General features: G+C 53.7%; 3 protein-coding genes across 7 annotated transcripts; 1 reads left to right on the forward strand and 2 right to left on the reverse strand.

The window, feature by feature from the left end:
• Positions 1 to 848: 848 nt before the first annotated feature.
• ZBTB8B (zinc finger and BTB domain containing 8B) lies at positions 849 to 5,496 on the reverse strand. 2 transcript variants are annotated; one of them, XM_074162112.1, is made up of 3 exons: positions 4,323 to 5,283; positions 1,506 to 1,684; positions 849 to 1,166 (listed from the first exon to the last, which is right to left on the reverse strand). In XM_074162112.1, the coding sequence occupies exons 1-3, from the start codon at positions 5,266 to 5,268 to the stop codon at positions 849 to 851; spliced, it is 1,443 nt and encodes a 480-aa protein (XP_074018213.1). In that variant the 5' UTR covers positions 5,269 to 5,283. The 2 variants fall into 2 exon arrangements, with proteins under 2 accessions (XP_074018213.1, XP_074018212.1); XM_074162111.1 differs by lacking the exons at positions 849 to 1,166; positions 1,506 to 1,684 and adding an exon at positions 5,474 to 5,496 and having other exon boundaries at positions 4,179 to 5,270.
• A 75-nt stretch (positions 5,497 to 5,571) lies between these two features.
• Positions 5,572 to 13,106, forward strand: BSDC1 (BSD domain containing 1). Of its 4 annotated transcripts, none has more exons than XM_074162002.1 (11): positions 5,572 to 5,586; positions 5,746 to 5,806; positions 6,450 to 6,566; positions 7,156 to 7,326; positions 7,441 to 7,495; positions 7,896 to 8,011; positions 8,399 to 8,467; positions 8,676 to 8,757; positions 8,938 to 9,462; positions 10,471 to 10,574; positions 11,085 to 13,106. In XM_074162002.1, exons 1-11 carry the CDS (start codon positions 5,576 to 5,578, stop codon positions 11,115 to 11,117), a joined length of 1,344 nt encoding a protein of 447 aa, XP_074018103.1. In that variant the 5' UTR covers positions 5,572 to 5,575; the 3' UTR covers positions 11,118 to 13,106. The 4 variants fall into 4 exon arrangements, with proteins under 4 accessions (XP_074018103.1, XP_074018104.1, XP_074018105.1 ...); XM_074162003.1 differs by having other exon boundaries at positions 5,576 to 5,586; positions 6,450 to 6,570; positions 7,163 to 7,326; XM_074162004.1 differs by lacking the exon at positions 7,156 to 7,326 and having other exon boundaries at positions 5,576 to 5,586.
• A 325-nt stretch (positions 13,107 to 13,431) lies between these two features.
• Positions 13,432 to 14,595, reverse strand: TSSK3 (testis specific serine kinase 3). The gene is made up of 2 exons (XM_074162006.1): positions 14,451 to 14,595; positions 13,432 to 14,093 (listed from the first exon to the last, which is right to left on the reverse strand). Exons 1-2 carry the CDS (start codon positions 14,593 to 14,595, stop codon positions 13,432 to 13,434), a joined length of 807 nt encoding a protein of 268 aa, XP_074018107.1.

The raw sequence follows: 14,595 nt of genomic DNA on the forward strand, positions 1-14,595 counted from the left end.
CCAGAATCACAATTCCCAAGTAACCCGACTGACAGCTTTTAACTTCTGCTGTAAAAAGCTGAAGAGAATAGGGCAGTTCACGTAGTCTAAACTGAGAGAGCAGGACAATAGACACCATAACGTGTGCTTAATATTTCTTAAGCCAAGACTGCTAATGTCTAAATGACATTAAAGACACATCTGAAGATCTGTAGCCCGAGCTCTTGAGAGAGGGAGATGCAGTAAAAACAATAGAGAACCAACTTGTTCTCTAAATACCTGCAATTAAGGACATGTGAAATACATTTATTCTTACTGTCTAGGCTTTCAGCAGCAGCATATTTTCGTTATCCTGGTTTGTCTGCCCTGGTTTCCAGGTCAAATCCAGTCTAAGCAATATATAATTTAGATAATACCGTCCAGATGCAGAAGGATCACACCTTAGTTTAGAAAAGTCCAAGGTAATGGATGAAAACTACATTTCTTTCAATGTAATCTTCAGGGAGAAGATGATGCCCCTTTTCAGATCAGGGATTAAGGACCATAACAGCATTATTTGAAGAAAACCTGTTATTAAAACAACACAGAGATGTTCCACCTGCAAAATCAAGACTAGGAGGCAGAGACACCGCTGGCAATTGCTCAAGTACAACCTCTGTGAACCCCAGACAGAAGATTCTTCACAGATTTCTGGTGCACAGCACTGAAAACTTAAAAGTATTAAAAATTCCAATTCTCCCCACTCTTCTATTAAAAAAATGGAATAATAAAAACCAGCAGTGTCTCATTAATTGGGCAAATACGCAATCCTGTTGCAGACCAACCACCACCAGGGAGACGCTTTAAATGCTCCCACTCTCCTCTCGCTGCTACATGAGTGTTTCTCGGTCCGATAAACTCCTATGGATTTCCTGCTTGTCATCACCATCGGCATCGTCATCATCCGCCGGATCGTTCTCCTCTCCAGACTCCACGTATATGGGCCAGTCGTTATCGGCATCGCCCTTCTCCTGCCCTTCCGAGGAAGGTTCCATCAGGCTGAGGTTGATGGGCATGGAGTCCTCGTGGGTAGTGGTCACGCACGTGCAGCTGTCGCACAAGCCAAAGCGGCGCAATCCTTGTGAGAGGCTACTTGTGAACGTTCTCCTGCAGCCTTTACAGATAATCGGCTTGTTCGATCGATGCACCTGGAGTTAAAAATAAAAGATTCTGGTTAAAAAAAGGCAATCTGCCTTCTTGCTTTCACCCTTTCTGGGTGCTGGTTTGTGTATCTTCCTAGAACAGGAAAACTTCTTCACTTACGCTAAAGGGCAGGTGATCCCATCACAAATCCAGCAATAAAGATTTGGGGCTACATAAGTACTAATGAACCAATAGATCGGTGGCTTAAACTCATTAGAAAAGTTTATCTCATGTTGGTAACAATCATTGTGTCTGACATATTTTAGGAAAATACGACTGGGAAACTTTTAAAAGCCAAAGACTTTTTAAAAATTTCCCAAATAGATGTAATCTTGCAAACTTACACTTAAAGCGTGACTCCGAAGGTGTTCCTGCCGAGTGAAGCGTTTCCCACAGGTCTCGCAGGGGTAGGGCCTCTCGCCCGTGTGAGAGCGAATGTGCCGTTTCAATATTCCCTTCTGTTTCGCCGTGTAGGGACAGAACGGGCATTTGTGGAGCTTGATTGGCACCACCAACACATCACCTTTCGGGGGAAAAAAAAACCACAGTGCGTTAGATCAGGCAGCTCACCCGTGTCAGCCACGTCGGCTTCTGAGCCTCCTCGCTGCAAATCTGAGCCAAGATAATTGCGCTTTCCCCCTCTTTTTGCATTTGGCTTACCTGGGACTTGTGTAGGGCGTGCAATTTCAGAAGAGATTCGTGCAGCTGCAGAGGATCAAGTCCCTTGAAAATCAGCTTGCCTGTACTTACATAGCTGATACTCTAAGGGAGTTGGCTCACAACAGAAAAACAAATTAATTTTATTTTAAGAAGCCATTTAATTAAGTGCCAAAAGTTTGCTTTTAGTGCAGCGGGGTCTCCACACTCTCGCAACCACAGAAAGCCTCCTACTTCCTTTTCTTCTTTATGATACCATTAGCAGTGAAGAAATGAAAATCTTTAAGACAAATTACAGGTAGAAGTAGTGCAGTGTTTCCCATACGCTTTTACAACGTGCGTAACTTCAGATGCGGAGAACCCATCTAAAATACGAACGCTTGTTTGCACTGCCATTCACTTTAGCATTCACTTTCTACTGGAAATAACACGATGAAGGACTCCCAATGCATTTACTGATGATATTTCACTTTTCCTCCAATCAGACTATACGCACAAATAATATGTAATTTATGAAGTCAGATGCCAAAAGAGAGAATTCAATGTGAAGATCACATTTTACATAAACACGGGTATTGCCAAGTTTTTCCGTATCAGCCCAGATATGAGCTTCCTTTCCAGCATAAAGGTTGAGATGCACTAAAAGATCAATTTTCCCTGTTTCAGGGGAAAAAGAGCCTCGAGCTCTTTAAGTTACACCGAAGTAGGTGGGGCCACAGAACTTTGTCCAAGCCCACTTCAAAAAAGGAGTGTCTGGCGTTCACGAGCGGCCATCGACTGAAATTCATCTCACCCAATTTTGGACCTTCACGAGGTATCGCTAATCCCTGCGGGGTGTTTAGAGCTCTGTTTTAAAAAAGTAAAGTTCTTCAACCTGCCTTGCTTCCAGGCTCTCTGCAAGCGCCCATTTACCCTTCCATCAGCTGTGAAGGGGACCGGGATGACTAGGACAGATGGGGACGCTTGAAAGTAAGTGCTATTTATCTCATCTGTCAGCCTGACTGTGTGAGAGCACCGTTCTTCTATCAGGACTTCGTATTTCACATTCCTGGTGTCTTGTGAAAATGCTAAGAGAGCAGAAGCACAAAAAGCTGAGAAGAGATACTTCCGTTCTACTAAATGCTTATGATGTTCAGTTTTAGCAGAGAAACGTAACTGAATGCAAGGTCTGGGTTTTTTTTTTTCCCCAGCCCAATTTAAAACACATCTACTGTTGACATTTCCAATACGCTGTCGTAACACCTGATGTTCTCATCAAATTCTAGAAGCACTTCTCTTTTAATGATTCAGTAACAGTCTGAAGATTTTAGGAGGGGAAAAAAGTAAGCCACGTTTGTGTGTTAGATGCTCTTGCCTTCCTACGCGTCAAAAACCCTCGGTGTGACCTGGTGACAGCACTCTGCTCTGGTAACTTGGGACTTTTGGTGACTGTAAGACTGGATTTGTGATTTTATCAGATTCCTTAGTTTAAAGCAGTGAGAGATATTATTGGGTTTATTGGCTTTAAGATCACACAGCATCACACTTCCAGCCTGAGCTGGAAGTGACATGACCGTAAGCTTGCTATCTAGAGTGGAATATTCAGGAAAAGGTTTCCTCTCCGCTGGCCACACCGTTACTGCATTTGTCACATCCCGAACAGCTATCGCAGTGTTTGTCAGAGCCACCTCCCGTCTTCGTCAGGCAGTTTGGATGAGGCAAGCTGTGCACCAACATTATTGTAAGCAGGTAAAATGCCCAAATCCTTATTGTCCACATCAGGAGAAACACGTATGGACACCAACTTCTTCTTCTGCAGGTCCCCGATGTTGCTGCTGGGGACATTCCTGCCGGCACCAGTGACATATCCCAACAGGCGCTGGGCTGGGAAAAGCAGCGGAACCTCAGGTGAAAAGCCAGTCTGCTGCTAGAGGTAAAAGCTAAGTCTCATCTTTATGCAACACCACAGAGTTTAAAGCTTTCAGTGCTCTTAAAGAATGTCTAGGTATCACTCAATATTGAATAAAACTGATTTCTGCCCTTCTGAAATTCAAAGGAAGTAACAGCAAAGAAACTATCATCCCACAACCCATGAGCCGGCAGGAGCTCCAGTGGAATGAGCTTCTGCTCTCTCAGGTGCTACAGCAGATCCCTCTTGTGGCAGCTCAACTTATCTTTCTGATTGCTTTTTCTAACACTACCATTAGGAAGATTCTTTTCAAAAATTCACCTGCCATTCAACAAGGTCCCAAATGAGATTGTTTATTAAAGCAGTGTCACCAACACCAAGCTCCAGGATCTGTTTCAAAGAGACTGTAAAAGCTGTGAGAAATACTTACCTCCCGAATGCTGCACTGAATAAACGAGTACAGCTTTCTTTTCAAGTCCAGAACAATAGTTTATTTTGCTACGGCATAATATTCAGCAATATATTCCTGAACAAGAACGAGAGTAACAAAGGAAGTCGCACAACTGAGCAGTTCCCTCCTCAATTCCACAGCCTACACCCCCCAGAGTCCTCTCACCTGTGTCCTCACCATACCAGTCGCTGTGAATGTCCATCATGGAACTCATGGCTACCCCTGCATCCTCTGGCCTACCCTCAAAGCCCCGGACGAAGTGATGAACCACCTCATCCTTTCTCTGAGCCGAGCTGTTGCGCAACAGGGCCTCTAGGAACTGTTTCATGTGATAGTTATTGCAGGCCAGGTCCATCGCCTGCCCGCCGTGCAGCCCCTCGTCCATCTGCTCCAGGGACAGCGGAGTCGGGTACTGCGGCAGCCGGTCGCCCACCTCCACCTCCACTTCATCCGAGTCAAACTCCACTTTGGGTTCCACCCCTTTGGGCAACGAAGAATTAACGTCGTCGGGAGAATCGCTGCTCCCGGGGTCTCTGACCACCAGCTCCAGGGGATGGCAGCTGCTGCACTCGCCGCAGGGAGGGTCTCTCTGGCAATCCGAAATCCTTTCCTTCTCCTGCAGGGAAGAGACAGAGGCAGAGCACTGGCTCTTGGAGCTGTATGAGGTGCCCTCTCTCACAGAGCTGGCGCTCCCGCTATCGGCCTGATAGAAAGCGGCTTCTCTCTCTATTTTCCTGCAAATATCTAACGACGACCTTATGTACGTTTTGCAGAAGTTGACCACGTCGGTCATCTGCAAATAGCTGGCCGCAGACATCACCTCGATAACGTTTTCCCCGCAGAGATCCAGTTTCCCGGAATAAAGGAAATCGAGGATGATGGAGAAGGCCTCCGAGGTGACAATGTCCAGAGAGGCGGTGCTGTGGCGTCCGCTGTCTTGGATGTAGTGAATCAGCAGGGCTCGGAAATACCCGCTGTTGGCGAACAAGATGTTCTTGTGGGCTTTGAAGATCCTCCCTTCCACGATGATGCTGCAGTCGCAGAAGAAGTCCCTCTTGCGCTGCTCGTTCAGCTCTCCCAGCAGCTTGGTGTAGTACGACTGCATCTCCATCGCTGCCGAGGCAAGGAGGAGGCACCGTCAGTGAGGGGGGAACCCGCCGCCTCCCGGGGACCCCCCCGCCGCCTCCCGCCAGCCTCTCCCCACGCACCGGCAGCCGGAGGGGCCGAGCAGCGGCCGCGTCCCGTCCCGTCCCGTCCCGTCCCGTCCCCTCCCACCGGTTCGTCCTCCCTCCCTTCTCCCGCCGCTCGCCCCTCACCTCCGCCGCCGGCCGCCCTCCCCGGAGGAGGCGGGAGGAGGAAGTGACGTTGACGGGGGGAGGTGAGGGGTCGGTAAATATTGGTGACGTCAGGCCGCCAAGATGGCGGAGGGGTGAGTTCGGCAGCGCTGAGGGGGCGGTGGGGAAGGGGGCCAGGCCTGGGTCCGGGGGGTTGGCGGCTGGAGCAGGAGCAGGTCCCGGTGGGGCCGGTGTCTGGGGTCGGGGTCGGTGACTGGGCCCTGTCCCGTCTGACGCGCGTTGTCGCCCTGCAGGGAGGACGCGGGCTGGTGGCGGAGCTGGCTGCAGCAGAGCTACCAGGCCGTCAAGGAGAAGGTAGGCGGAGGAGGAGGCGGCGGCGGGACGGGTCTGCGGAGCGGCCCCGGGGGGCGGCGGGCTGAGAGAGCCGCGGCGATGGCCGGCTCCCGGCCGGGCTGCGGTGAGGGCTGGGCCGTGGCGGCTTTGTCAACAAGGGCTCTGATCCCTCCTGTGCCGGGCCTCGGTGGCGGCCCCGCGGCTGTAGCGCAGCCCGTGAGCCGGGAAGGGGCCGGTCGGGAGGCGGAGAGGGAGTTTGGGGTGTTTTTGTGGTAACTCTGGCTCCGGGGAGCAGCGCGGGGCTCTGGGGAGCTGAGCCGGGAGGGCATGTGCTCGCAGCGTCGCTTTCCAATGTGTAATTTCCTGGCTGTGACAGCGCTGCTTAAGTTAATTATACCCAAAACTCGGAAGGAGGCTTTTCCTAACCTGTTTGTTTCCATTCTTAAAAAAACAACCCACCACTGTAGCGTGTTTTGGGCATAGAAGTTTCCCATTGTTATTCTGCTTGTTATGGTCTTACGCATTGCAGGAGTTGGGGTAAGGGCTCAGCTGGGTTAAAGGCTCTCGCGCTTTAATCTTTGCAATGTGCCACGTGTTGCCAGAGTGACCATGGCTTTATTGGAGAGCAAAAAGATTACCCAATCTATCTGTCATGTCCTTACAGTCCACAGAAGCTTTGGAATTCATGAAACGGGACCTGGCTGAGTTCACCCAAGTAGTGCAGCATGACACAGCCTGCACCATCGCTGCTACGGCCAGCGTGGTCAAGGACAAGCTGGCAGTGAGTACAGGAGTGAGAGAGCTGGGGTTCTTGCTGCAGAAAGCAAAGCGGGGGGTGAATAGGATGCCCCTGCCTCTGAGGGAACAAACCCCAGTGCATAACCAGGAGCTTCAGGTGTCAGACTTTCTCCCAGTGCAGGTTTCATGCCGAGCACTGTGTGGGCTTTCCTCGCTGTAGTGGCGAGGAACCTCTGGAGACGAGTGGAGACAAGTTCCTTGTGCTTTCCCTCTCCCAGTGTGCTGTGTAGGTGGGATACTGGCAGTGTCACTGTAGTATGACATCAGATCTCTGCACAGTCCAACCCTCAAACCAGCCGGTCCCCAAACCTGGCTGTGTCCTTCCCTGCAAAGCCTAGGCTTGGTTCCCCACAAACCTGTGACAAGGCCTACTTGCCCTACCGCCACCTGAGGCTAGTGCCTGCCACCACACCCTTCTCCTAGCCCAGCCCTGGCCACACAGTTGCCTCATTAGCACTTTTATGAAGGCAGAGAAATCCTTCTTCTTTAAAGAAACCTATCCAGCAAAGACTGAGACTTGTCCTACTGCTGCGGGCACTGTGACTTACACTGCACTGCTTTTTCTCTTCAAGAGGACAGAAGGTTCCTCAGGTGCAACTGAAAAGGTGAGGAAAGGGCTCTCTGACTTCCTGGGTGTCATCTCAGACACATTTGCTCCCTCTCCGGATAAGACCATTGACTGTGATGTCATCACGCTGATGGCAACACCCACAGGTACCACAGAGCCCTATGACAGTGCCAAGGTGAGTGCTGTGTTCCTGGAGCTTCTCTCTGGGATGTGGGATCCTGAGCCCTGTCCTTTCGGGGCTCTGCTGCTGCCCCTCTGCTGAAGGCTCTGCTCTGCCTGTCTCTTCCAGGCTCGTCTCTACAGCCTCCAGTCAGACCCAGCCACCTACTGCAACGAACCTGATGGTATGGGGGGGGCTTGGTGGTGCTGCTGAGCAAAGCTGGCCCCTGCGTGGGATCTGTGGGGTGTCCTGAATTGCCCGGAGCCTTTGGCCAGCGGGGCTGCTGGCCTGGCTGTCGATGGGGTCACTGTTTATGGAGAGCAGATCTGTCTGTTGCACTGGGGACAAGCTTAGACCGAGAGTTTGCTGGGCCAGCTTAAACTGCTGCTACAGCTGGCACCATGTGGCCTTGTGCTGGCAGAGGACCCACAATGTGGGGTGGGCTCAGAGACCCATGTCTCCCTCCTTTGCCCCTCGCTCACCCCAGCTGCTCTGGTCTATAGCATCTTTCCAATGAACCTTCCCAAAACTGTTCCTGCCTTGTTTGTGCCAAGGACTGTTATCTCTCTGCTTGTCCTGTACAGGCCCTGCTGAGCTTCTCGAGGCCTGGCTCTCTCAGTTTAACCTCGAGGAGAAGAAAGGGGAGATCGCAGAGCTCCTGGCAACCAGCCCTTCCATCCGGGCTCTCTACACCAAAATGGTAAGGCCCTGCCTGGCTCCTGCAGTGGGCAAGTTCTGGCTTGGGGTGTGGTGCAGGGAAGCTCTGAGCTGCTTGGGCCCTGGAGTTCATGTCAGAAAGGATTGTGGTTGCCTGGTAAACTGGCAGATGGATGTTTGGCAGCATATTATATTCTTCTTCCCTTCTTGTTTGTCACTGGAACAGAAGTTCCTCTGTCGCTGGCTGATGTGTGTCTGAGCATCTGCTGGTGCGTACCTGGGGCTTGGTGCCAAATCTGTGCAGCTGAAAACACAGGTGCCTCGCGCAGGTTCTGAGGGTAGCTGCAAGGCTCAGGAGGAGAGAGGAGCCAGGCAGCAACCGCAGCCCTCCCCCCGCAGTGACTCATCGTGTTTTCTGTGTCACTCCCAGGTCCCCGTGGCTGTTTCCCATTCCGAATTCTGGCAGCGCTACTTCTATAAAGTGCATCGTCTGGAGCAGGTAGGTCAGAAGGTGGGTGTCTCCCCAGCGGGTGGGTGCTCCAGCCAAGGAGCTCTCTAATGCAGGCCAAAGAGGCAGAAGATATTTTTCCTGGAAAAGCGGGGATCTGGGCTGCCTAGTCTGTGACTTTGTTGTCACTGACACTGAAGTGCCTTGGGGAGGAAGGGACTGGGGACACGAGCAGCTGCTGATGCTGAATTCCCTGCAGGATGAAGCCAGGAGGGAGGCTCTGAAGCAGCGAGCGGAGCAGAGCATTCACCAAGAGGAGCCAGGCTGGGAAGAAGATGAAGGTGGGTCAGATGGTGGGGGATCTGCGGGAGGGCTCGCGCAGGTCTCAGTTAGAGAGGGTGGTGGCTCCTCCTTGCTCCCACAAATCCAGCTCCCAGCCCAGCTGCAGCCAACCCTGCTGCACCGTCAGCTGCTGCTGCGCTTGCTGAAACATCTCTCGCTTCTCTTCTGCCTTCCTACAGAGGAGTTCTTGGGGATGTCACCCCTGCCTTGTGCAAACGTGAAATTGCCAGAAGCAGCAGAGAAAGAATCTGCCCCTGCAGCCCTGGAGGGAAACCACCCCACTGCTCCCAAGGGACCCTCAGAGGAAAGCTGGGCCGTCCTCCCTCCGGAGCCAGCCCCAGTAGAGGGGAGCCCCTCTGAGAGCAGTGAGAGCATCTCCCTTGTGACTCAGATTGCAAACCCTGCCTCTGTGCCTGCTGCGCAGCTACAGACTGGAGCGCAACCAGCCGGGGCTGGAGACCTCTCCCAGAAGCTGCTGGAGGCCACCTCGGAAGAGCAGAGCTCCCTGCCAAAGCCCCCAGAACCTGCTCATCCTTCTGCACCTGCATCCTCAGAGCATCCGGCTGTTACAGAGCTCAAAGAGTTGGAGAGCAAAGCCCAGGGCAGGACAGAGACTCTGAAAGAGGAAGGACCAACAGATCTACGTGTCTTTGAGCTGAACTCGGATAGTGGGAAATCCACCCCCTCCAACAATGGCAAGAAAGGTGCGTCTGTGGGGCCAGCACAGGGCCTGGAAACCTTCAGCTGGGGGTGGTGGCTTTTGGGGAAAGGGTTCTATTTTCGTGATGATGGAAGAGGAGAAAAGGGGTTTTGCTAAAATCAGCCAGGAAGGTTAGATCCAAAGATTGGCTGAACTGAAATTGAATCTTTATGCTGTGGGGCAGGGTCAAGTGGGTCACAGCAGATGGTGACAATCTGCTCTTGGAAGGTCTGAGCCCCCTTCCTGGTGCTCCCTCGGAAGAATGGAGGGTGAGACTCTTGCAGGACCATGAGGAAGGATGTTTCGCAGCTCTGGCTGACCATATTTACAAATACTTAATTGCAAGGGATTCTGCCTTCAGCAGAGCCTGCTGCAGGTCTCCCAGAGCAGTGGGTATGGTGGTTATAGGATTATAAAGCTGCTGGAAGTGACCCCAGATCCAGTAAGGTGGCCACATACCATGAACTGGGTTTGTGTTGAGCAGGAGGAAATTAGAGAGGAAATCAGAAGTCTGGGGGCTGAACAGGGTAGACCTTTGGTCCCTCGGCTGCTGGTTGCCAGAACAAGGCTGTGGTCTGCGTAGGAAATGTGGTGTTTCCTTCCCTCTGCATGTCACCCCTAGGAGCGTCCCTGCTGCTCCTTTGCCCTGGGAGGTTGTTCTTTCTGTTGGGGACTGTGACAGTCCCCATATCTAAGTCACTCCTGTCATTCCTTGCTTGTTGTGTTTTCTGTGTGACTGAAGCGTGACACGTCCTAGTTCTCCCAGGCCAGAGGGGAACACGTTTCAGCGTTCACCTCTCCCACTCGTTCTGAACCAGCCCTCGCTGCAAGTTCAGTCCATCCCGTCTCAGAGTGAGGGCCTGCTCTTGGGAACGGGGGAGGATTTTTCTCCTGGGGCAGGCTGCGCTAGATCCGAGCCTCATTAGTGCCAGGGCTTTGTGGGCCTTGCTTGGGCAGCTGTGTCTGGAGAGCACAAGCAGCTCTGATGCCTTCGTGACATCTGTGGTTACAGGCTCCAGCACGGACATCAGTGAAGACTGGGAAAAGGACTTTGATTTGGACATGACTGAAGAGGAGGTGCAGCTGGCACTCTCGAAGGTGGAAGTGTCTGGGGAGGTGAGTGGAGGGGAAGTGCTCTCTCAAATAGGCAAGAAGATGGCTCCCAGAAATCATCAGCGACTCCCCGGGGTGATGCTGCCTGAGCTCTGCCGTTGCTGGGTGCTTCCCCCGAGAGAGACTGCAGCGCCTCAGAGCAGGAGGGCGAATCCCTCGGCTTGAGCTCTGCTTCCAGCCCCTGCGCAGCACGTTGCAGTGAGCCATGGCTACTGCTGATCTGGAAGGGCCGAGAGCTGCTGGCAGGAGGCTCCTCAAAGGCCTGACTCCCTCTTTGAGGACACGGGCGTAGCTTGGGATCTTGCTGTGGGAGTCACGGGTGTTGGCTTAAAGAGGGGATGAGTGTGCAGGTTCCCCAAGGGAACCAGAGCAAGCAAATCCCTGTTGTGAGGGTGTGGGAACATGAGGATATGCCAGGCTCTGCGCTGACTCAGGTGCCATGGGCAGGAGCATCTGTTGACAGATGTCTGTTGAGTTACAGAATAAACTGAGGGATCTTTCTCTTGTTTGCAGCTGGAAGACGAAGAGTGGGAAGATTGGGAATAAAGCGACCGCTTCCAGTGTGTGTCACAGGCTCATTTCCACCATCGAAAGTGAATTAAATCACGGACCGGCTGTTCCTTTGTGTGTAACTGTGCTGGGGATTGCAGTTCCAGGCTGGAGGAGTTTCATTCCTGCTATAAATCCTGTGGGCAACTGGAGTGACCTCTTCAGACCTGGAGGAGGAGGAGGAAGCAGGAGGTCACTTGTACACGTAGCTGCTAGGGAGCCCATCTTTTCAGTAGGTCCTAGAGACTGGCCAAGCCAAAACTGACTGCCCCGAAAGCGTGGGGTCGAGGCAGATGTGATGCAGTGAGGGGGTCCCCGGGGCCAGCTGGGCACTCGGACACCTGGCAGGATCACTCGGTGCCACCGGGCTGCCAGCTGGCTGATTGTTCGCTCGTGTGCGCGTCGTCAGCGGTACAGCAGTTCAAAGGCTCTTGGACTCCAGCTGTGCCTCCTCGCTTGCCGCTCCGCGCTGCTGGCCGGGCCACCCCTGGAGAAAGCCCCCATGCAGGGAGCAGCCGGGGGCTGGAGATGCTGCAGTAGAAGCCCCTCCTGCTCTTCCCTCGTTGCTGCAAAGAAAGGCAGTCGGCTTGTGGCTTTGGCCCAGAGCTGGGCCACGCTGGAAGGAGCCAAACTCCCTGCCAAACCCTGAGCTTCTGCCTGGCTTTTCGTCTTGGAAGCTTTTTCTAATGGAATCTCTTGTTTCCTCTAAGAGCCAGACCTGCGGCTTCCCCCTTCGCAGCTGCACTGCCCTCCTCTGCTGGGTTTTGTGTACTTAAATTTCCCAAGCAAAGTACTTGTGGCTTGCTCTTACTTGAGCCCTCCTGGGCCGGCAGCGTTTTGGGCCACCTGGGGGGCAGAACCCCTCTCTTTGTGGTGCCCGGTTCAGCCCTCGCGAAGCCCCAGTGACCACTTTAACCTCCCCCTTGGCACCGAGGCTCGGCCCTTCCCTCGCCCAGCCTGGCAGGAGGCAGAAGCGTCCAAGCGCGGGTGGTACCTGCTGGCTGAGGCTGTGTCTGTCCACTAACGTGTCCCTTCGTGTCTCACCCACGGCCACCAGGGTCACAGGCCTGGCTGTGCTCACTCGGCTTCCTTCCCCTAAGCCCCCTGTGACTGCTTGCAATTGCTTCCTCCGGACCCAAATGCCTCTCTTTTTGGGGCGTTTCCCTTCTAATGGCACGAGAAGCTCCTCGGTGGATGTTGCTAATTACAGTTGTCCTAAAGGGACAGAGCCCTCGCTGCTGTCTCTGGCCTTTGGGGTGGTGGTTTTATACACGCTACCCTTGTCCTTCTGCCCCTTCCAGGGCTGCTTGGTGGGACCTGTGGGTTTCCTTCTGGGTTTGGATAGCATTAACCTTGGGGCACTTGGAAGAGTTGGGGGTTTGGGGTAGTTTTTTGGGTTTTTTTTTGCCCCCAGCTTTGGGGAGATTCTCAAATGCAGCTGCCCGCACAGGTGTCTTGGTGGCAGTGGTGACTTCAGGCGCTTACACGAGAGCGTGTCTGTCCTGCCAAGTCCACGAGGGCCGGGGACTGAGCCTCAACTGTCCTCCCGCGTGGTGTGGTGGGCCCTGCAGAGCCTCTGGAATGTACTGCAGCCTCACCCTGCCCTGGGCTCAAATTTGGCCGTAGCGATAAAACCTGGTGTGAGGAGGCGACACTGGTGGGGGGTCAGGGGGCTGTGGTCCCTCGGGGTTTGGTGGTCTGAGTCGCGGCTGGGTCCCTGGGCCCACACAGAGCTCCAAGGGTGCAGTGCTCTCACCTGTGTCACTGCTTTTCTTTTTTTTTTTTTTTTTTTTGAATTCTTTAGTCAAATTAACCGTTTGGTTGTCTGTGCAATATTCTCTGTTCTGAACTATTCCCCATCTCCCTGAGCTTTTTCTAGCTGGGGCGAGAAACCAGGAACAATTCTAACAGCTGGTAGTTTTGTAACGATGACTTTCTCCGAACCTTTTACAGACTTGCGGATAACAGCAATTAAAGGAATTCTACAGAGTCTCTGCCTGTGCCGGGTGTTCTCATTTCCTGCGCCATGGGGATGGCAGCTTTACGTTTCCCTTTCCTCCCAGTTTGTTTAACTGGGGAAGATGGACCTGGGCTGCTCGGAGCCTGTTTCTGCCCCCTTCCCCAGTGCCGGTGGCCGAGGGCTTCGAGTGAGCCGATAAAAATTCTATTCCAGAAAAAAAAATAATGCCCGAGTACGATCCAGGCCTTGTCTCTGGCCCAGCACCCCCGAGGCTGGCTACATGTCCTCCAAATTTATCATCATTTTAGAAACAAATCTGTTCTATTGGGGGAGAGCGGGGGCGAGTCCTTCTCAGGGGTTGGTCAGCCACGGGTGGCTGCTCACCCCCTCGATGGAGGGTCTCAGGGTCATGTCTGGTTCCAGGAGCGTTTCCAGAAGGTTCTGGCACTCCTTGGAGATGCCCAGGTGCCCGGGGACGGAGACGCCTTTCTGCTGCTGGTGCAGCATCTTGGGGATGTCAGTGTCGTCGAAGGGCAGGCGGGCGCAGAGCAGGACATAGAGGAGGACGCCCATGCTCCAGACGTCGCCCTTGCGGCTGTCGTGGGGCTGGCCCTGCAGCACCTCGGGGGCCGCGTAGGCTGTGCTGCCGCAGAAGGTCCAGCTCAGCTCCCGGCCTTCCCTGGGGAGCGCTTTGGCGAAGCCAAAATCCGTCAGCTTCAAGGTGGGACCCTGCAGGAGGGCGTTCTCGCACTTGAGGTCACGGTGGGCCACCCCGCAGCCGTGGCAGTACTGCATGGCCTCCACCAGCTGGCGGAACAGGGCCCTGGCCTGGGGCTCGGGCAGGGGACCCTCGCGGAGCACGTAGTCAAAGATGTCCCCGTCCTCCGCCAGCTCCATCACCAAGCAGATCTTCCCCTCCGCCGACTCCAACATCTCGTGGACGCGGATGATGTTCCTGTGGTCCAAGCGTGTGACGATCTGGAGCTCCCGGGGCAGGAATCGGTGAATGAACTCTGGCGAGAGAGGGCTTTGGTCATGGGGACATCCCCGAGCTGCTGGCTCCGAGCATCCTTTTGGGACACGGCGGAGGGAGGGATCGTTCCCTGGTTCCTTATGTCCCGGCACCGTTCCCCGAGAGCTGCTCCTCATGGGGGGACGCTGGGCTCCACCAGCGCTTTGCCATCCTTGTGGTGGGAGAGGTGGCCACCTAAACACATCCTAACCCTTGGGGTCACGGTCCCCGGGCTGCTCTGCTGGACCCCAGTGGGAAACCACTAGCCAGTGTGGGAAACCAGTTTCCTGCTGGGAATTAAAAGCCCTCGAGGAGGGACGGTGTCTCAGCCCGGAGCCCTTTTGGGGTCATCTCTTACCTTCTGGCATTTCCCTCTTATCAATTATTTTAATTGCTACTTTCTTCCGGTGCTTTTTGGAAAAGGCCTCCTTCACTTTGGAGTAGGTGCCCTCCCCGATGGTCCTGCCCAGCTGGTAGCCGTTGGCAAGCAAAAACCTCTCCAT

This window comes from Numenius arquata, chromosome 21 (assembly GCF_964106895.1).
Source record: "Numenius arquata chromosome 21, bNumArq3.hap1.1, whole genome shotgun sequence".
In the NCBI taxonomy this organism is placed as follows: domain Eukaryota; kingdom Metazoa; phylum Chordata; class Aves; order Charadriiformes; family Scolopacidae; genus Numenius; species Numenius arquata.

Bases quoted from the DNA above. Each gene is read 5' to 3' on its own strand.
- BSDC1 (XM_074162002.1), top strand. The intron at 6,567-7,155 runs GTGAGTACAGGA...TTTCTCTTCAAG, and splicing joins TGGTCAAGGACAAGCTGGCA to AGGACAGAAGGTTCCTCAGG. The intron at 7,327-7,440 runs GTGAGTGCTGTG...TGTCTCTTCCAG, and splicing joins AGCCCTATGACAGTGCCAAG to GCTCGTCTCTACAGCCTCCA.
- TSSK3 (XM_074162006.1), bottom strand. From the start codon at position 14,595: ATGGAGAGGTTTTTGCTTGCCAACGGCTACCAGCTGGGCAGGACCATC. The intron at 14,094-14,450 runs GTAAGAGATGAC...CTCTCTCGCCAG, and splicing joins TAAGAGGGAAATGCCAGAAG to AGTTCATTCACCGATTCCTG.
- ZBTB8B (XM_074162112.1), bottom strand. From the start codon at position 5,268: ATGGAGATGCAGTCGTACTACACCAAGCTGCTGGGAGAGCTGAACGAG. The intron at 1,685-4,322 runs GTGAGAGGACTC...TTCCCCCGAAAG, and splicing joins CTGGTATGGTGAGGACACAG to GTGATGTGTTGGTGGTGCCA. The intron at 1,167-1,505 runs GTAAGTTTGCAA...TTTTAACTCCAG, and splicing joins TTCGGAGTCACGCTTTAAGT to GTGCATCGATCGAACAAGCC.